This window comes from Peromyscus leucopus, chromosome 16_21 (genome assembly GCF_004664715.2).
Source record: "Peromyscus leucopus breed LL Stock chromosome 16_21, UCI_PerLeu_2.1, whole genome shotgun sequence".
NCBI classification, from domain to species: Eukaryota; Metazoa; Chordata; class Mammalia; order Rodentia; family Cricetidae; genus Peromyscus; species Peromyscus leucopus.
In genome coordinates, this window is record NC_051084.1 from 39,771,711 (window position 1) to 39,794,480 (window position 22,770).

A 22,770-nucleotide genomic window follows, 5' to 3' on the forward strand; every position below is an offset into this window, starting at 1 on the left:
CTCCTCCTTTCACACAACAATACCTAGCTCCATTTTCATCTCTTGCCCCCTCCTCCCCTGCCCAGCAAGAGTTCAGGGCTCAGTGTGTGCAGGGGATAGTGATGGCTTCAATGAGCAAACACGGAAATGGAAAGTTAAAAAGTCAAGGCGATAAAGCTTGTTTTGCAGAGCAGAAGGGAGGTTTATTTTGTTTTTAAATCTCCCTGACCGAAAAGGACCTGTTGCTGTTTGTTTTCTGGGCCATATCATTCTCATATCGCATGATGCCTGGGGTTTCTTTTTTTCCCTTCCTTTTCTCCTCTGGTGAGCTTCAGTAGTCCTCAAAGGCTATGTGTGTGAGTCCAGCCTCGGCCTCCCCAGGCGCTTAATCTCTACTTTGGTTACCTGGGAAGTAGCTGGGGTAGGATTTGGGGGCAGGTCATTTAAACCTAAGTGTTCAATAGCAATTTTATCTAACTTTAACAGCCCATCTGTTTTATCTTCTTACAGGTACATGCTGTCAATCTGAATTTTAAATGTATATTTAAAGAAATGACCCAACGTCATTATTCCTAGAGATGGGAAAGCTAAACTCAGAGGATGGGCACAAAAACATGAGTATTCTGAAAATGTTCATCAGGAGTAGATAAATGCCAGGGCGATTTAGAGTATGGACTTCATATGCATCATAAATCTGTACTTGAAAATACTTACAAGTAGCCATGGCCTAGTATAGTAAATCAATCGTATAAGAGATTGATAATAAGCATGCTGATCTTTAGTTTTGGATTTTTGTTTTTTAACCTAGGGCCTTGCACATGTGAGGCAAGAAGTGAGCTGTATCCCTAACCCTCTGATCTTAATATTTTAAAGCTGACCTCAGAAGTGTAATCAATATTTGTGGACAGACACTTGAATATAAGAAAATAAAACCCTCTATATATTAATTTCAGGGAACCACAACTCTCTAATTATTTAGAGTTACCACAAAAAAGTAAAGGTATTATGATGAAAACTTTGTTAATAACAAAGTAGTAGCAATAAACAAGGAACTGCCCATCACTTCCCAGGAAATCCCCAGGAAAGAGAAAAGGCTGATAAGTAATGTGTGGGGATGGTGAGCTAGGACACAACGCAAATCAGTATGTGTATAGAACAATCTGTTCCAAACCAAATACCTCAGGCACAGGAAGTGGCCCAGCTCGCTGACTGATCTCAGGAACCAAAGGCTTTGAGGAAGGTGGTCTTTCTGAGGGATAACGGCCAGAAAATGGAGATGCTAAGCACAACATTTTTCTGGAAGTTCTAGGTACAAATGGGACCATAAACAGAATCATGAGCAAAAGAAAGAAAAAAGCTCCATGTTTAATAAACATTTGACTTAGGACGGTAAAGAAACCCAACCCTGTGCACCTATTGGGAAATAGGGGCTATGAGAACAGCTTCCTAGAAAACCAGAACCAAGAAATGTGCAAATGTGCCAGGCATGTTGTAAAAGTTCTGAAACAGTTGGAGTTCTGATCACTGTTTTCTCAGTATTTACACTTAATGGCATCCAAAGAGCATATAAACAAAACATCACACAGCTACAAACAAAAACTAACAGAACTTCCTAAAAACACAGGAATGCGAGGACAAAGGAAAAATTAGCTTCCTAAGTTATTAGGTTCAAATGAGCTAAATATCCATAAGATTACAGGGACAGGTAAAGAATTATGCCTGATTTAAAATATATAATAGTTATCAGGATAGCGGCTTTCATTTTCAAGTCCTCCATTTCTTCTACCTTCAAGCTATCATTCTCTATGTTAGAAATTATTTTTCAGAGATCTGTGTACATACAATGGTAATTTGCAGCAAATCAATGTAATTCTACAACCCTCAATTTGGGAGAAAAAAAAAAGTAACGGAGAACACTGCATGTGGTTTTCATAATAAATACAAGTTTTAAATGTGTGCCCTGAGCTGATCGCTCTGGGTGGATGTTTTAATTTTTCCAAGAGATGCTTTGCATAGACCACATTAGCAGTGAAATCGCTTTGACTTGCAGCCCTTGATTCCACAGCAGCAACATGCTAATTAACCAAATTATCCTTGCAAACTTATTATCTTGATTTCTTCAACTTGTAAAATTCATTATCTATCAAAATGAAAAACCCAATCTCATAAAAGATAATCAAGACACGAGTGGCAGATACAAAAGCCCTGGGCTTTCCTGATGTGCCACACGCTGCAGTAATGACGAGGTCCCTACCCATTTCTGACCACCGATCACTAGCAGGGACATTTTCATCTCTCTTGCATTTCTTTCTGTTCACTGTACGGTGTGTGGCGATCCTTCCACCTAGAGTGGTACTAAGAGTCCTTAGAAAAGTACTGCAAACATTGTTGTTATAGTGTGAGAAAACAACAGGGTGGCAATCGGAACAAGTAACAAGCATAGGGTGAAGTCATTCATTCATTCATTCATTCCTCCCTCTTCATTTGCTCAGCATTTCTCAAGCATCTCTTATGTGCTCAAATGGTGTGTCAGTCCTTCAAGATAGATGGACCAATGAGAGATGAGAAAGATCACCACGAAACAAGTATTCTAGTATGCACCCGGGTTCCTGAGGACACAGACTAGAAGCCTCTATCTCAGACCCGGGGAAAGAGAAAGGCTCTAGAGAGAGCCTATGTCAAGCAGAAAGGAGTCAGGTGAGTTTGTAACCTGAAGATAAGTAGGGCAGGGCCCAGGAGTAGGGTGTGGGTGTGGGGAGAGGAGGGCTGCAGTGGTGACCCTCTTGTAGAAAAGGATTAAAGTGTGGGGTGCAAGCTGGGGAAGCATAGCTGGGCCAACAACGCAGGGGTTGGTCACAAAGGCTCTGCAAATGACACACAGCACTCTGACTGCCAGGCCTGGGAGAGGCTAACAGAATGTCTGCACTGTGGAGAGCTAGTTGGAGGGGACCTGGATGCCAAAGGTCAGTGGGCAGCCTTCTGGAATATGCAGGCAGGAAAGGATGGTGCCCCGACATGGGCAGGAGACTGGAGAGAGAGAGAATAGACCTGCTTGAGGAATGGAGAGCTGACAGGCTTGGGGAAGGACTGGATGAGACGGCAGTTAGAGAGTAGAATCCAACAGTGTTAGCGGCCACATTACCGCAGTATTCCACACTGGAGGAGAAGCGGGGAGAGGTGTGAGGTAGAGTTAAGGGAGAGGTGTTCATGACACACGGACATATGGGTAGCTGGACGGGTGCATGAAACTCAGGAAAAACAGCTGGGTTCATGCATTTGACACCTACCAGCACTTGGAAGCTTGTATCAGGAGCCAAGGAACAGTAGCATGCAAGAGATAACCTAAGAGAAGAATGGCAGGAGAGAACCTAAGGACACAAACATCCTAGATGGACACAGGGAGGAAGGACCACAGAGATAGGAATAATCCTAAAGGACAGTGGGGAGAGACACCAGACAAGCACTTTACCACAGGTGCCGTGCTGAGCATCATCTCTGTGGCTCCCGATACGCATGTGCTTGGGGCTGTGACCCTCTCAGTACAAGCTGATTGACAGGTATGGTAGGTGAAACCCAGGCAGAAGAGGGGTGAAGGCAAAATGGAAATAAAGCTGCGAGAGACTGGCCTACCTCGGAGGGAGGGAGCAGCCCCAGGGCACGCGGCTCTGGGAAAACCTTCTTATTTTCTATGACTTTATTGTTGTTGTTGTAAGATTGAGATACCATGGAACGTTTACAAGTGTACTGAGTACAGGAAGCCAGCAGAGAGACGGTGGTGACAAGGCAGTGGAGACAATCTGCTAGCTCTTGAGTCTGCGTCAGTAGAGGATGGGACTTGGCATCACAGGAGAGGGTTGGTCCCACGTGGGAAGAGAATGCAGAGAAGGTAGGAGGGGTAAAACGGATGAATGCATCAGTAGCCTGGATTACAGGGCTACAGGAAGGTGTGTGTGTGTGTGTGTGTGTGTGTGTGTGTGTGTGTGTGTGTGTGTGTATGTGTGTCTGCCATTTTCACTCACAGCTGTCCTGGTGCCCAGAACCGTGAGAAGCTAGCTGAAGCCAGCCAGTCCTAGCACACTCAAGAGAGACACCGGGCTGCCAAGGGAATGTGGAGCATTTATGCAAGCGAGGACACACGGGGGCACAGGGGCACAGCAGGCGGAGATGGCCCAACCCAACCAACCACTCCCAAATGCTGGTCGTACTGAACAGTTCTTCCGTATGAAGAGCTTACCGTAAGGAGAAAGCCCAACAGATATGAGGGCAGCAATGGCTGTGAGTCTGGGAAGGAAGAACGCAGTGTTCTTAGGGGATCTGGGCAGGAGTGGTACCAGGACAGGGCTTGGCGAATTGGACTTGAGGCCCTATTTGCAAGGACCATCTGTTTGATGGGATTTCTAGGTCAGAGTGAGAACTGAAAATGCCAGGCAGAGATGAAGTGGGCCACAGATGGGGGCTCTTTATGCTGGGGGTTGTCTGACACCGAGTTTACACACACATAAACACTTCCCGGATACTTTTGCAAGCAAGTGTGATCTTATCTGTCTTCACATTTTAAGTGCTGACATCACTTTAGCAGATATATTCATGTCTAGATGCTTCTTCATTAGGACAGTAAACCTTCTCAATGCCTTGCAATAACTCTAAGCTTAAGTTTTTAAGGTGTAAGTCTAAGAAACTTTTATTTATTTATTTTTATGTATGCGAGTGTTTTGTTTGCAAGTATGTCTGCGCACAGTGTTCGTGCCTGGTACCCACGGAGACTAGAAGAGGGTATCCAATCCCTTGGGACTGGAGTTACAGATGGCTGTAAGCTGCCATGTGAGTCCTGGGAATTGAACCTGGGTCCTCTGGAAGAGCAATGACTGCTGCTAACCAGCTCCCTAGCCCCGGGTTATAAATTTCTCAAAGTCTGATGAACCTATATAGTTATTATACAAATAAGTGTTCTATATTAAATGTAGAAATCCTAAAGAAAAATTAAACTAGGAACTAAGGATGTAGCTTGGTCAGTGTTAGGATGCTTATATAGCACAGGCAAGGCCCTGGGTTCCAGCCCCAGCACCTTAAAAAAAATGTCACTAGAGAAGAACACTTAAATGAAACCCACACTGAAAGCAAATGTAGGGTTGGGGTGCAGTCGTGTGGCACAGAACTTATTTGCCAGGTGCAAGGCCCTGGGTTCTCTAACAGTAAAATGAAATTTCGTACGAACATTGCATATTGTATAAATCAATAAAGACACACTACCGCTTTAAATACCTATCATTTCTTTGTTGTAAAAAGCATTTGCAATTCTTCCTCTAACTTTTTTGAAACATATAATGTGTCATCCTATTGTATGACACAACATCAAAATCTAGTGTCCCTAAAACATGCACTATTTTTAACTTGTCAATTCAAAAAAAAAGAAATAAAAGTAAGTGACGTCTTTGAGGGTGGTTTCTTTAGTTTAAAAGTATGACTGCCTACTGTGAGTTTGCACACATTAATATTTCCTGCACAATAAAGGCAGCATTGCAATGGTCACTCTCACCTGTGGGTACAGATACAACGGCTCACTTTTCATCACACACGACTCACACTTAAGCACCTATTTTTCAGAAACTGCTCGCTGAAACACTGAGAAGGTTAAAATAGTGAAGGTAGTCTGAGAGTTTAAACGGGCTATACGGATGGCAGTGTGTAGTTCCATGGCCTGGACAGAGGAGGCAGGCAAGAGCACCATCTCGGCTTCCCCTCAGCTCCCACAGTCCTGTTCTGTGCTGGTGGGGCTGGACTCTTGCCTGGCCTGCTGATTCTGGAAGGAGCACATCTCTGCTTGTCTCCTCTTGGGCTGTCTTCCATTAAATCACTTTTCCCACCCACCGAGCCACTCCCCTGTGCAGCAGGTACCCGGGACACCAAGCACGTGGACTACTTCCTGGCTCTCATCTATGGAACATATATAAAAATGGAGTGCTTTTGATGACGTAGTTGCTACTACAGTATTGAAATTCCCAAAGTATGGCATAAAACCCTCTAACATTACTGCAAATGTTGACCAACACTCATGAACAGGCTGAGGTACCTCCCCTTGCTAGGATAGAAACTAAAACCTCACCACTGACGTTTTCCTGGTTATCTAACTAACTCTACCATCCTGCAAATGGCTGCATGGTTCCTAATGGCGCAGCAGACAAGGAAGGAAAATACCACTGAGTAGAAGCAGCATATTGTCAGAAGGAGCTTCTGGACCTCAGGGTTCCGGTGGCTGTCACCCCAAAGCCTATGGGGTCAGACCCACCTCGCATATAGAGACTGAACTCCTTTTGACTCATGGCACAGCATGTACAGAGTGGCCAGATGGTCCTCCGATGAGTTACCTGGATGCCCGTGGCTGGTAGGAATGTAGTCCTTTATACAGGGCTTCTGAATTAATAATTTTTTTTTATTAAGAATTTATCAAATAAAAAAAAGTACACCAGGTGGCGGTGGCACATGCCTTTAATCCTAGCACTCGGGAGGCAGAGCCAGGCAGATCTCTGTGAGTTCAAGGCCAGCCTGTTCTACAGAGTGAGATTCCGGAAAGACACCAGAAAAAGCTATGTAGAAAAACCCTGTCTTGAAAAAACAAACAAACAAACAAAAAAATTTATAGATGTAAAGTGAAATAAAAAAGAAAACGCAAAACTATGAAATGCCTTAATTTATGCTTGGATAAGATTATAGGGTTTTCTTTAGTGAACTTTCTATATTAATATCTGGCTTCTTTCTCTTTTTTAAAGATTTATTTTTATTTTGTGTGCACTGGTGTTTTGCCTGCATGAATGTCTATGAGAGGGTGCTAGATTCCCTGGAACTGGAGTTACAGTCGTTGTGAGCTGTTGCATGGGTGCTAGGAATTGAACCCATGTCCTCTGGAAGAGTAGCTAATGCCCTTAACCACTGAGATATTTCTTCAGCCCTCAATTTCTTACAGCCATGTTTCTTTGGTTTTTATTTTTATTTTTATTTTTTCATTTTTTGAGACAGGGTTTCTCTATGTAGCCCTGGCTGTCCTAGAACTCGCTCTGTGGACCAGGCTGGCCTCGAACTCACAAAGACCCACTTGCCTCCTGAGTGCTGGGATTAAATGTGTGCACCACCACGGTCTGGCTTATTTTTCTATAATAAGTAATAGACTTCATTAATGTTATTCCTTGACAGTTCTCCCTGAGTTGATTTTTGTTATTAGTGGACTTCAATTTGCCATGAATTAAATCTTTAGTGTTGGAAACAAATGAAAGAAAAATTATAAAAGAAACAGTACAAACTTTTATAAAAAGCTGCTCTGGCCTGCAGTGCAGGGGATGTGACCTGAGCCAGTTCTCCAAATGACCCAAACAAGTCACTGAAAACAAGTCATCTCTTTGTTTCTCATTCCAGTAGGCACAGAGTAGCTAATATGTTTTCATCTGGGGCAAGGAGCACGTAGATGTTTGAGCACAAGGCCTCTCTTGTCCCACCACCCGGAGTCTGGCCATGTGACAGGCTGCAATGATGTGCAAGCCATATGACACTGCTCACAATGCACAACCCTCTCCAGAGAAGCTATGTAGCAGACTCTTCAGTTTTTGGAAAATTAAGGGAAAAAAATGATTTCCCTGTACTCGCTTGAAGGCTGTTCCATTATAATGTCCAGGAAATGGATCCCTAGAATTTAAACAAGTACCATTTACCCCCTTCATATAAACAGAAGTATGCAACTCTATGCAAATACCCATGACGGATACCTCACAGCACACTCGAATTAAATTAGTGAGTAAAGATGATACCCAAGAAGAGAATCTGTTCAGATGCTACACACTCAAATAGTCCCTAAATCCAAACCAGAATCTCAAGCACGGGCCCCTGGGTTGTTATTACAAAGGCATAGCACATTGTGGGGGTGCCCTCAGCAGAGTGTAATCTAAAACCTTCTTGCATAAACCTTGTGCATCCTGGATCCTGGCCCCACACTCCTTCCATTATGTTGTAAACGGCTTTTACTGGCTGAACAAATGTTAATGTCATCATATGTTAATGGATGATGCTATGAAAGGCACAAAGGTATTATACCACTTGAGCCTTCAAGGGTGAAATACAGGACAACGTGTGGAACCGTCTACTGCGCGCGGATGTCAGCCAGGAGGGCCTCAAGCACTTATGGCCCATCTCCACAGAACTTGGTGATAATTTCTCCCTTGGAGAAGGGAATTCTATAATTACATACAGATTTATGAGGTCCCAGGATTAAAATTTTCTGAGTAAGAATAAAAAGTAATTATACCTCGGAATGCATGGTAATATTCAAATGATTTGAAAACAGTCACCTCAGCAAAAATAAAGGTGGGGAGAAGAAGAAGCAGCAGCAGACGTTAAAGACGCAGTTGGCAATGTGAGCCACAAACCTGTGTGAGTTTCACAGGTGGGTGCATGGCCGCCACACGGGAATGGGGATCCCCGTTCCTGCAGACTGCCTCGGCTCCCTTCCTTCAAGCCGGTGAGAACGAACCCCGACACCCCATCCTTCTAAGCTGCTACCTCCCGTACGCTCCATTCCCTGCTCACCATGCTCTTGTTTGCCGGCCTCTCTCCTGGAAAACGTGGCATATCTGCCGTTACTATCAATGAGGTTAGCCGTCTGCCGGGATCCACACTCACCTACATGCTCATCTCTGTTCTCCAGATGCCCCAAATGCCCTCCAGCCCAGCATGTCTATACATGGATTCCTAGTTCCCCTCGCTCTCTAAAACAGGCGTAATCCTAAGTGCCCCCATGGCTCACATGTGAGCACGTACTTCCAAACATCTCTTCTCGACACTCTTTCAATGGCTTCCATCCACCCTTTCTTGTTACCTCTCCTCACCTCTCCACTCCATCTTCCACGCTGTCAGAACCGGGAATGGAAATTGCCATTGTGACTGTGGCTCCCTTCCATGGGACCTGACCATGCCTGGGAGGCCAGCACGACCCAGCCCCTCCTGTCATCTCGATCCCCCAAGTCTCTAGTCCTTTTGGTCGGCCTTGCCCTCCCTCACAGGGCTCGGACAGGATGAACTCTGCATTGCCTTTGCTTGCGACCCTCAGCATCCCTCAGCCGGTGCCCCATTTATCTTCTAACCACCAGTGAGACCAGCCTGAACCCCAAGAAAGGTCACACAGCACATGGTAAGGTCACGTAAATCCCTGAGAATCTGTCCCAGCGGGTGTAATGTATTTCCTAACCGCATCTCAGAAACCGCCTTTGCCGGCAGGCAGGCAGGTCTACAAGGGCAAGGGGCCATGTCTATTTAGCCCATCCCCTGTTTTCCCAGTTGCTGTTCCACACAGAAAGGACACGGGAACTCCAACTGCCATCATGCTGAGGCATGTTGGGGGCCCTTTGCTTCCTTCACAAGGCAGCACCACCCCTTAAACAGCACAGCTTCAAACAAGTACTCCCGATGCCCTTGGCCACATCAGGTTCCCCCTAAGTGAGTCAAAGAGCAGAAAAATTATGAAGAAATTGGGCTCTACAAAGGCTGTCCATGGAAACCAGACATCAAAAGGACAACCAACCACAACCATGACTCACGGCCAACATCCCATGGTGGCTTTCCTTTGGAAGACTCCTTCACTCATTCACTCTACTGCTCACTGACTTTAATGTGGGGCCAGAGTCTCAGAGGGATGCTGGTGTGAGACAGATACACAGAGAGTACGCTAGGCTGCTAGTGAAAAGGAGCCCTGTGACTGTGTCTGGGGAAGATGATCCACTTAGGGAGAGAGGGGGAGATGGCTGTGGAGACCCGCCAACTGAGTGAGGCAGGGGACAGCTGGAAAAAACCCAGGCACCACTGGGGAAACAGCACACCCCCTGGTAACTCTTCCATCATCAACTGCCACTAACAACACCCCGAAGAGTCTGGGAGCTGGTGTGAAAGAGTCCACCTACGACTGATACACTACCACTTCTCTAGGACTCGACCTCTTCAGGGTTCTGAGAGGAGGAGAGATCAAATAGTTCACTAGCTTCACACAGTCCCCACATCCAGGGCCAGCTAGCACAACTCTGGAACCGCCAGTCTCATAGGCGGGCACTGACCCATCTACTCGACGGCTCCAGGCTTTTTCTTTGTGCCACACCTGACGGGAGGAGGGCTGTGCAGAGGCAGTGCTGTAGGAGGGTTAGGAGTGGGGTGGACGGGAATATGAGGGTTTCACTAGTTCTCTGTAGAAAATGTAGAAGCTTTACACTTGACTGTAGGAATCTGCTTTACTTAAACGGATTTCAACTTCCTTAGAGAATGACTTTTTGATGTATACATTGAAGTCTTTATTTCAATTTCCAGCCCTGTCTACAGGTAAGAACAGGAAGGCCGGGGCAGAGAATGACGGCACACACCTGTAATCCCCAGCCATCAGGCAGTGGAGATAGAATCCTGGGTTCCAGGCCGGCCTGGGAGACCCTGTCAGGAGAGCAAGGAGGAAGACCAAGGAGAAGGGATGCCAGATGCCAAATTTCTTCAGAATGGGCAAAGGAAGATATAAGGAGGTATGTCTAATCACAGAGTGAGTGAGTGTGTGTGTGTGTGTGTGTGTGTGTGTGTGTGTGTGTGTGTGTGTGAGAGAGAGAGAGAGAGAGAGATACAAACGTAGACAATAAGACCAATCAAAGGACAGTGGACTATCTAGCCCCGACATGAAAGTATGTTGAAAGAGTAAAATAGGAGATGCTATCAGCATCATACACTAGCAGCTGTTTAATCTGAAACAAAACAGACAATATAGATTTTTAAAAATAAAATATGGACTCACTGTAATTAAAGATCAGAAATGAAGTGTCATGCTTTAAAAACAGTTTTCTTCAGAAGGAAAATCATTATAAATTAAGAAAAAACTAACTTTAGTTATTCTAACACTTTTGGGGAAGGAAAAAAATATCATTGTTGAGAACAATTTGTGAAGGTAAAAATTGTAAGTCAAGTAATGATATAATAATACTGTAGTGTGTTGGTAACTCGTGAAAAAACATGCAGGATGCCCAAAAGGTAGAAACATGCTCATGTTCTCTTTACAGGGAATGACTATACCATCTAGTGTCATTTATTTTGGTGTTTTGCCCAGTGTAATAATATCAGCTTTCCAAGAACTGTAATTTTTAGGTTATTTCCCCTGGAAAACTACGAGTGAAGAAAACTATGGGTTGACATTGACTTCCTGATTATAAGTTGGAACACTCAGGAAAACATGAATACGGCGCGAAAGCCCAACCTGTCTGTCTCTGTGTGAAACTGGCTTTGTAGAAGGAAGTCGGCGGGAAGGCCGGGCAAACAAGTACCAAAGAAATGAAAGCCTGCGATACAACAGAGAAGCACATTTCAGGCCCCAGTGCTATTCTCCATGTCAGGGCCTTCTGATTCTAACCACATTTAGAAGAAAAATCACAAGGCAGCCCCTGCCTGACTCAGAAAGTAGCACATTAAAGGGGCGCTCGGGCGATAAATAGGTGCATACAGATGTGAGTCCTGCTATATTTTTCACCTAACATCTGTTTTCTGGTCATCTAGCTGATCACTTGAATAGTGTCTTCTCAGTGTGCCTCAAGGTACCACAACAGGGTGACTCCTAGAATACTGAGAGGAAGGGCTGCTGCTCCCTTAGGCGTCCCTTTGGTGACTTCGATGATCATCCTTAGAGCAGGTAAACATCACACAAACCACGACCGACCCCTGGGATAATGTGACCACAGGACTTCCTTCTTTTGGGAAATCTGTGCACGGCCAAAACATGGATAAGATTTAAAAGAGCATCCTTACCCGAATTATTTCTTCCACACAGCTGTTGCTTTCTCCAGATCTACTCTCCTGAAAGCAGAGAAAAAATAAATTAGGTTTGATCAAATGGAACGATGTCACAAAGAAGATGATAAGCAAATTTCCAAATTATAGGGGAGGAGGGGCAAAGCAATCTTGGCCTAAGGGAATGTTTAAGGCAGGGCATGCTGATGAGGAGTTTGCCCTGATGGCCAGCTCTCATTGGTCAGTTCTCAGTGTGGCTGTTTCCTCGGGGTTTCCTGGCAGGCAGAGCCACATACATATGCATGCCCACAGACTCGGCCCAGAGCTCTCCCACTATGTTAATTTAAGTGGGGAAGTTCCTAGAAACACAGAAAAAGTTCCGCCATTCTGAGATCCACCCACCCTGGGCTTCATTCAAGCGTGGAAACCATTGACTTTACCACAAAGTAGATCCAGTCTACCCGTGAAATATATGCCACGGACCAGATGGGTACGGGCGGTTACCACAGCTTAAATAAAAGTCTAGTTCACAGCCCTCAAATCCTACTCTGAGCGGCAGGGTGAGTCTAAAACTAAATACCGAGTTAAGAGCAGCCACAATCCTCTGGGCATTGCCAAGTAATGTGCCAAGTATGCGGACTGGTGTCAGACCTCACCAGAGCCCCTTTGCTCTGCTGTCCCCCAGGCCCCTCGCACTGTAGACAGCTCTGAGGTGTGGGGGCCTCGGGTCACAGCTGATTGGAGAAAACGTTAAGCTCTGCAGACCCTGTTTAGTTACTGCTGGTTGCACAGCCCAGAGCAGAGGACGCGGTTTTACGGGAACATAAAAGCAGTGGGCTCCACTGTTGGGTGTGCTGCCCACAGGAAAGTCATTCTGTGGGTCCTGTAATTCGAGGGTGCCAACCACAGCACGGTGCGACACACTGGAACGGGGCATTTCTGTGCTCTGGTAATCAAACCCACTGCCCTGGTTTCACAACTTTCTTTCCTCTAGGAATGCCATCTACGCCTTCTGGAGTTTCTTGTTTGTTGGTTTGTTTTAGCTAATTCCAAAGCTCCGTTGAGTCATAGCTCAAGTTTCCTCAAAGTGGCCATACTGGACCCTGGCCTTCTCAGTAACAGCCTCCCCACAACTGCCATTCAATATCTAGAACTATCCTCCATGTAGAACACACTCCACGTGCAAAGTCTCTGTGGCATTCCAAACTGTGTTCCGTAAGGATATATGGCCTCAGAATGGGAGCACAGAATGGCACCCAGGCGTTTCCAAATGCATAGACGGGGTAGGTCAGTGAGCAGGAGAGTGGAAGGGGCCAGGGGCTTTCTGCCTTTCGGGGATCTTCCTCAAGTCTGATTTGTACTACTGTTGTGTGCTTTGATTATATTTACAATGTGAAAACTTTCTGTGTGTATGAGTTAAAACGTGCATTCAGTTTACATCTCCAAAACTGTGTTTATATTTTTCACAATAACATCACTGCTTCCCTCGGAAAGGTACCCACTGAGAAGGAGGCTGCACGATATAAGTTTTAATTACTCGGGTTTTTGTTTTTGTTTTTGTTTTTTCCCCCTGAGGTTTTGTGGCTGTTGTCTCATGCTGTGTTGCAGAGCTGCTGTTCCATATTTACGGTGACTTTGATGAACCGCCTCCATTTTCCTATCATTTACATTTTGAAATCTGTCACAACAGTCTCACCTCATTGAAACTCCAACTACACTTCAATTAAGAAGCCAGCGTCCCCAGCCGATTCTCCTCCACAGCCTCGGTTTGTTACATGCTTTCCCCAAATCCTACCACTCATGCACACTGCACAGCCTGCCAGGGAAATCTGAGGACTGAAGTTCTGGGAAAGGAGATCTCAAGAAGCAGCCAGGAGCATCATGTCCCTGACAGCTGAAGTCCCTAATTATCATGCTGAGCACAGCACACTGGAAGAAGCAAGGCTTAAGGAGAAAAGGCTCCATCAAATCAGGGTGAAATGGCATTTCATGGCAGAGGAGATGAGCTGCACACAGGACACATTTTGAAAATAGTTTAACTCTTCATCAGACATATTTCAAGGAAACTTTCATTCATAAACAACGTCTCTGTCAGCAAATCCTCAGAAGACCCTTGAGCATTTAAAAACTGTATAGACCACACATACACCTAAATATTCCTACAGTATTATTTTTAAACAAGTCTCACTATTTTTCATTTACAGAAAACCTGAGACAAAGAAATTAGGTATTCTATTAACGCTATGAAAACAATTCCCAAAGACTAAGCTAACACCAGGAACTGCCATGACTCTGTGGGAGGCCCTATCTCTACAATTAAGTCCCGGCCTAGCCAGAGCTCTTGAGCGCAGGGTGACTTGGGAGCAATGAGGCAGATGGCCTGTTGGCTCTCAAATTCTGCTTCTCTCCACCTATCCCGACCTGTCACCATCCAAGGGCCGCACTCTCCTTCCCCCTATCTGAAGCTAGGTCCCCCATTTCATCTCTGCTCTTCAGCCTCCCAACCTTACCTGCTCTGTTCACCCAAGTGCCTTCGGCTCTACCATTCCCATCCAGCTCAGCCTCTGGGGTCTTAAGTGTCACCACCAAGCCTTGAGACATCCAGACACTCAGAGGGAGACAAGCAAAAGCAAAGGGACAGAACATAAAGGGCCATCATAGCAGGTAAAAAGAGCGACAGTGAAAACAGCAATACCAACTGAATGGCAGATTACAGGGTTTGGGGGTTCACTGCAGAATGAGGAAGAGCCAGGGCACAAGCAGAGCATCAGAGAAGACATTTTAGGCAAGAGGGAAGGAAGCAGGGCAGGCCTGCCACGGTCAGAGATCCTCATCCCACCGCTGTGTTCCCTAACAAACTAAGTGCACGACCACCTAAAATATATAAATTATTCGGAAAGGAAATAGTACATTTGCACAAAAAAATTACATAAGGCTAAATGATAGATACAATGAACTCAGAACACAATGTAAATAAAAACACATGAAACTGGAATCTTTTGAAAAAAAAAATCTGATTTATGAAGTAAAAGCTTGGGCTTAGAGCCCCAAGGCAATGAGTAATATAAAAATCACCTTCACATGGGGCTTCTAGCAAGATAATTGAAGCATTTTGAAGGTTTTTCCCTTTCATAGTAGAAATTTATAGAAAACAATGCAAGTTATTTTTATTAAATTAAAAAAAGAAAGGGAATTCTCAATACTCCACATGAAAATAAATATAAAACCCTTAATACATTATTAACACACATTACTCAGGAAACCATCAGAATTAATGGTATGTACTCTAGGAATGAAACGGGGGTTAACATTTAATTTTAGGGAACTTTGAAAGTACTATATCACAAGAGAAATAAGTAAAACTGGTCAGCTAAGCTTGCTGAATTTTTAATCATATACTTGGTAAAAGCTACATGATTTTATTTTACTGTTATTAAAAAGGGCAATTAAAACCATGGAAATCAGTGTGGAGGTTCCTCAAAAAGCTGAATATTGATCTACCACAAGATCCAACCATACAACTCTTGGGCGGATGGCCAAAGGGCTGGACTTCTTACTACAGTGAGGCTTGTTCATCCATGCTCGGTGGTGTTCTAGTCACAATAGCCAGAACTTAGAAACAGCCTAGATGTCCATCAACTCATGAATGGATAAGGAAAAGTGGTACATTTATACAATGGAATGTTACCCAGTTGTTAAGAAAAATAAAATTATAAAGTTTGCAGGTAAATGGAAAGAGAAACACGTATCCTGAGAGAGGTAGCCCAGACCCACCCCCCCAAACCAAACATTGCATGCTTTGTCTTTTATGCTGATGTTAGCCTTGAAACTTCAGACATGTATGTTTCAATTAGAACAACTCTGGAGATTAGGTAGCTAGTGGGGACCGGGCATGGGTCTTTAGTTCTCTCCCCAAGAAAGGAGAAATTGAACATAGTGTTATAAAGAGATGCAGGGGAAAACAGATGAGGAAGATTAAATGCAGAGGGGGATGAGAGAGCAGAGTAAAGGAGAGAACATTAAAGACATAGGTTAATAACTGTAAAAGCTGTCTAAGACACATACATATATGAAAGGAACTTAAATTTAGTCACCAAATAATGGGGAGAGAATGAATCCAACTGGATATCTTATGACATCAAGTAAAACCTCCCATGCAAGGAATGGGTTACATCTTGTTGAGTCACTGGCCAAATGGGTCCCCTAGACTCCTCCCCCAAACTCAAAAGCTGTTGCCAAGGTTACAGGTTATACTTCATGATCTGACAGTAAGACCCTATCACTGAAGACACCACTTCCTATGTCATTGAACAGGGAGAAATGAAGCTGATACCCAACTAGAAGCTTCACCCCTACTGACTAGCACTCACAGGGCTAGAAGACACTTTGCATACTATTAGAGGAAAGTAATCATTAATATCATTCAGCTGCAAACTGAGTCCTACAATGAATGACTGGCCTGCAAGATATACAGGTCCAAAGCTCAGGGATCTATGTGGAAAGAGTGTAAGAAGCTGAAGTGTGGATGATGCCAAGGAAACAGTGTCTTCCAGACACAACAAGGCTGATGAACATATAACTCAGAGACTGTAACAGCACACACAAGGCCTGCACACATCCAAATGAGATGAAATCCCAGCAAAGAGAAGGGGAGGTGGACACAAAGTCCTACCCATAACCAAGAAAGTTATCTTCGATTATTACCTGCTGGAAATGCTCTCTCCAAAGGAGTGACACTAGGTATATCAACCACACTCCAGCGCATGCCCCTATTCTCAGGATAGCGGGTCAACACAGAACAAACTCAGTAGAGCTATGTGTGTGCACATGTGCATTATTATTGTTGTTTGTCTTTTAGTTTGTTTGTTTTACGAGACAGGGTTTCTCTGTGTAGCTTTGCGCCTTTCCTGGAACTCACTCTGTAGCACAGGTTGGCCTCGAACTCACAGAGATCCGCCTGCTGGGATCCTGAGTGCTGGGATCAAAGGTGTGCGTCACCACCGCCCAGTGTTGTTTGTCTTATTGAGTTTTTGTTTGGTCTTTGAAAATTGTTTTGGGAGAGGAGAAAGAGACCAGGAGCACTGAATATGAAGCTGGGTAAGAGGGGAGGATCTGGGAGAAGATGGGGGAGGGAAAAGAACACGACCAAAATAAATTGCATATAAAATAATTTTTAAATAAAAAAGCTCAATGATGATTTGTGTAATGGTATGAACAATCTTAAAATATGAAAAACCTCATATACTATACGAAGAAAAATAAATGAGGATAACTTTAATAAGAAATGACTAATGTGTATGCACAAGACAAAACTTAGGGAATCTACTGAAACTGAAAAACCATACCCAATGGATACAAATACCTTTGAATTCTAACACATAATGTAAAACTAAATGAACAGAAGGAGAAGAAAAACAAAACAAACTGCATTAGCTTAAAAGGATGTAGCTAGGCATAGTGACTCATCCCTGCCATCCCACACTTCAAAGGAGTATTGTCACGAGTTCAAGGCCAGCCTGGGCTATGGTACAAAACACTATCCCAAAACAAAACAAAGCAAAACAATCATGGAAAGTTGGGTAAGGTAAGTGCTATTTTGAAGTGCGCCACTGAGCAGCATCAGAGTATTACTTACAGTATACAAGTGATTTGTATTTAATTATAGAATATTCCCATCACTTCAAAGGAAAACCTCCCTATACTTTTGAACCCTCACATACAGCATCCTATTAGTGTATACATATATTTTGGTTTTTCAAGACAGGGTTTCTCTGTGTAGTTTTGGTAAATACTCAGGTAATAGATATACTTTCTTTTTCTTTCTTTTTTTTCCAAGACAGGGTTTTTCTGTGTAGTTTTGGTGCCTGTCCTGGATCTCGCTTTGTAGACCAGGCCGGCCTTGAACTCAGAGAGATCCACCTGGCTCTGCCTCCCGAGCGCTGGGATTAAAGGCATGCACCATTGCCGCCAGGCTGCATTTTACATTAATAAATACACTATAAACATTACTAATCCAACAATATAAAATTCAAAATGCTTCATACTTTCATTTTTTTTTTTTGATATGCTGTCATAAGTAGAGAATTCCACATCCAATCTCATGTTGGATCAAAGTATGTGCACAAAAGCATTTAAAATGTCAGGCTATGCACATGAGTTGTATTTGAAAACATAAGTGAATTTCATATTTAGACTTGGGAAATACCTTGTTGTGTATTTGCAAACACTACAAATTTTAAGAAATCTGAACTGTGTAACACTTCTGGTCATTTTGGGTAAGAGAGAACCAATCTGTACTGTCCTTCAAGGAAAAAAATAAAACAAGGAAAGTCCTGGGCCCCAATGGTTTGTATTAGCAGTTTATAGTAAGTATGCTACCTCTCATTATGTGTTCACTACCAGGCTCTAGCAGAGCACGTGGTACAACTTCAAGGGCACTTACTATATGATACCTGTTGACTGACCCCCCCCCCCAAAAAAAAAAGTGGCCAATGCACTTACAAAGAAAACTAGAATTTTTTTTTTTTTAAATCAAAAGTTCTGGGCTCTGGGGAGATGGCGTAGTTAGTGAAATATTTAGCACAAGCATGAAGAGCTTTTGCATCTCCATCATCCATGTAAAAAGTCAGGCACAGTAGCATGCTTTGCAGCCCTGGTGCTGTGAGTGTGGGAGAGACAGGCAAATCCCCAGAATTCACTGGCTAGTCACAGTGAATTCTGGGGATTCAGCTCATCAGTGAGCTCTGGGCTCAGCCAGTGACCCTGTCTTAAAAAATAAAATGGGGGCTGGAGAGATGGCTCAGAGGTTAAGAGCACCGACTGCTCTTCCACAGAGGTCCTGAGTTCAATTCCCAGCAACCACATGGTGGCTCACAACCATCTGTAATGAGATCTGGCGCCCTCCTCTGTATACATAATAAATAAATAAATCTTTAAAAAAAAAAAAAAAAAAAAAAATGGAAAGACCTCTTGTCTCTACATGTGTGTGCATACATCTTTATGCACATACAAAAATGTACTTATCCAAACACTATACATGCACAAAAAAATAACAAATACCACTAAAAATTGAAGTTATGAATATGGTTAAAAAAAAAAACAGGGCAGTCATCTGTATCATGAGAGATGTCTTTGCTTTCCCTAAAACATTAACAAATGATAGGTACCTTAAAGCCTAATTCTTAGAACATCAACATTTATTTACTTCATTAAAATTAAACTTATACCTATTAGCACATAAACTGCTCACAGGCCACTTAACTTCCTAATTCCCACACTGGCACCTGTAAAGCAAGCCTTTCATGAACAAGCAATATCAGTAAAGGGTTGCTGGCTGAACTGAAAACTTCAATCTGAAATATCTTCAGCAGGGGATAGAAAGCCACAAGTGGAGAATTCCGCATTCTCATCTCAAATGATGTATCACGGTCAAAATGCATGTACATAAACACACTACATAAAATATTCTATAGTCTATGTGTGTAGGGTATATACCAACCATGATTTCTTTTAGACTTCAGTCTCAACCCATGCAACCATATGAAAATATTCCAAAATATATTTTAAAGGCAAATTATGTGGCGCTTAATCCTAGGAATTATTTTAGACAGAAAATCAACTATTATAAATTTAATATCCCTATTAGATTCTTAGCAACAGGCCAAAGTCAGCCAGTTACATTTAGATAACAAAAACCAGTGATCTCAATCAGTGTTTGTAGTTAAAAGTGCATGTGGCTGTCGGCAAGTTTAGTGGTCTTTCAGTGTGCTGCCCTTGTCAAAAGCCTATTGATGCCACGAGAAAACAAGAACCAGGGACAGTGACTTTACATCGTGGTCACTAATTGATATTGAGTGCGTTTCTGTGGGGTCATGTCTCAATGAAGTACCCAGTGCTGGAAGTCAGGGTCATCTTCCACACCGCCCTGTCAACAAGGGGTAAGGAAATCACAGCGCAGTCATAAATGAACACTCATAATCGACGTTGACAAGAACACGGCAAGACCTCTCCGTTCTTTCATCTCAAATCACTCCTCCCAGCAAGAGGAAGAGCAGCAGGCTCAAGAGGGGTGACGAGACAGAGTCGTTCAACACTCGCATGCCAGGCAAGCCTTCAGGGAGACATCTGAAATGCACCATTTCCTATTTAGTGTCTTCCTGAATCTTATCCTGCCCCCAATTATCTATCTGCCTCCTAATCTAATAAAGAGCAAATAATATGTTCTTTATGAGCAGCAGAAGGCTTGCTGACAGGACAACTCTCTCTTAAAGGATAAAGAAAAATACACAGGGAAAACACATTTGGTTATCACCTATCATCACAAATGTGTTTTCCTTCTCCAATCATAAAATTCTGAACACAGAGCCTTGCAAGATGGAAAGAGTAATCCAATGTGGCTGATGAAATTAGCCAATTAAAGAAACTCAGGACTGCTCTAATTTGTGTCCCCAGGTTAGACATATAATCAATTCTCTTTCAACCAAGAATGGCAATGGCAATGTGGCACTGTGCATTTGACAACTCAGGCTGAAATCCCTTATCCAACACATTCTAAACCGTGTTCCCAACCTCAGATTTAAATATTGTACTCATTTGCTTTATATATGTACATAGTTTGCAATGATAAAATATCATGAACCAAAGCAACCTGTGGAGGAAGGTTTATTTGGCTTACAGGCTATCATCAGTCATCAACAAGGAATGTTAAGGCTGAAATTTGAATCAGGAACCTGGAGTCAGGAACTGAAGCAGAGACCACACAGGAATGCTGCTTATTTGCTAGACTTTGCAGCTTGCTCAGTTTGTTTAATTATACAACCCATGGTCACCTGCCTAGGGTGGTACCATCCACAGTGGCCAGGGCACTCTTAGATGAATCACAATTCAAGAAAATGCTCCCCAGAATTGCAGAGAGGGCAATGTGAAGGAGACATTTCCTCAACTGACATTCTCTCTTTCCAGCTGACAAAACATGAATCAGCAAAAAATTCTTCCATGGGCTACATGATCTCAGCAGTGGAACCCAATACTCAGCCTGAAATTCTTTTATGCTCTGTTTTTATTTTATTAATTTTGCATGCATGTGTATATGTGCACATGGAGGTATATCTTGCCTTTCTGTGTAGGGAGTGTATGTGGAGGCCAGAAGACAACCTCTGAGGTCATCCTCAGGAGTGTTAGCCACCTCATTTGAGACAGGAACTCTCACTGGCCCAGAGCTACCCAATTTTGCTAGACTGGCTCAACAGTCCGTCCCAGGGATTCTCCTGACCTCGACTCCCTGGTGTCGGGAATACTACCAGGACTGGTATTTTCCCTAGGTTCTCGGCATTAAACTTATGCTTGTGAAGTAAGAACCTTTCTGATAATCTAGCTACCTGGCCTTTACGTGGTTAATAATGTTCTGCATTTTAATTGCAAACAATCACAGAGAACACACCGTGGAATCTTTCGCTTAAAGCACTATGCTTGCTCAATAAGTTTAGCATTTTGGAGCACTTTAAATTTCAGGCTTTTGTATAAATATAGGCCAACGTGTATTCTCTTTGGAGCAGTCCATTAATTTTTTTAATTATTTATTTAAGATAAATAACGCAAGCAACCTTTCATGCGCCATGCCCGATATGAGTCTTTATCTCCACCTTCCTTGGATCTCCCCAACAGGTCTCAGGTCTGTGTGGCCCCACAGAAGGGTTCATTCGGTCTATCCAACATAACTGTTTCTATGAACGCTCCAAGGAAACATGACATAAGTATATGCAAAAAAAAAAAAAATCAAAACCCTAAATCCAGCTGATATGAGAAGAGAAAGCCTGTCAGATGGGAGAGCAAGAAGTACTGGAGAGCATGACTGAGAAATTCACACCTAGTTTTGTCAGTAGGTAAGAACTTGGCAGAAATCAAGTTTGTTAGTTTTTTATTCCCATATCTGAATGCTAGTATTTCAAAGATGTTACTTTTCATAATTTGCAGCCTTTCATGGTAGTTTCCTTACTGAGTCCATTGACATAGTTTTATGTTCATTTGGGGAAGTATTTGCAGGTTCCTAGTAAGAGTTCTTGAAGAGACAAAAGCTCTTATCTTCTCCCTCTGACAAGTATGCACTAAGCAAATCTTGGAGAAATAGTATGTGGTCCTTGTCATGAGGCCAGTTGTTTGTTTGCTTCTGGACCATGGGTCCGCTGGGAATTAAACTGGGCATTAATCCTGCATTTCCCCTATCTGGGTAGCCTCAGAAAGCCCCTAGAAGTGACTGTTGATCACTGGGTTTCCATGAAGGATGTCCCTGGGCCAAGTTATCTGGTAATTCTCTCTAGAAAGTCCTTTCCATCAAGTCTGTCAGTCCAAAGCCTCTGGGTGAGACCTTCTAAGATGGCAATCTCTGCACCTCTGTCCTCTCGAGTCCTATCTCCATGCATCTCTCATTCAACAGGAGGAAGTTACCTTTATCAAACCAACAGCTTGCAAAGAAATACACATCACCTGTATAATAAACTGATACCAATACAGCTTCTGTGTACAGAGAAAGCGAATATGCCCTCTTTAATAGTCCACAAACACCCTAAGATCAGATTCTTAGAACGCTTGGAAAGAAAGCCGTTTGCTTAGGTCTTTGCGTTCTTTCTTTCTCTATCAAGGAATGATAAGGCACACTGCAGCAAGAAACTTCTATCTCCAGTGGTAAAAACAGCAACCACATATGCCAAAAACAAAAATGTTTGATACAAAAAAATCTAATTGTTGTACTCCTAAGATCATGTTGCAATGATTTAACAAGAAATGATCTGCTTGTGCTAAAATTAGCAAGAACAGTCAAATTAACTCAGAAAGTGTAAATGAAAATTTTCAAGGTCCTTCTCTTTCTAACACCATGGCTTAAAAGCTTAGAGGAAGGAAGGTAATTTTGGTATCTGCCAACCTTTCTCTGTCAACACAATAAACATTAAGAATGAGAATGAGATGAAATGTTTTGTTTTGGGACTTGCTTTCTAGTACTGGGAAAATAAC

The 22,770-nt window shown here is 43.2% G+C and overlaps 1 protein-coding gene across 3 annotated transcripts in view; it reads right to left on the reverse strand.

Moving 5' to 3' along the window:
• The window catches only part of Aff3 (AF4/FMR2 family member 3), a 481,117-nt gene that overhangs the window by 221,855 nt on the left and 236,492 nt on the right, over positions 1–22,770 (reverse strand). For all 3 annotated transcript variants that reach the window (XM_037199903.1, XM_028865744.2, XM_028865743.2), the window contains one exon: positions 11,782–11,829. In XM_037199903.1, coding sequence (XP_037055798.1) covers positions 11,782–11,829 — 48 coding nt within the window. The remainder of the gene's footprint in view (positions 1–11,781; positions 11,830–22,770) is intronic.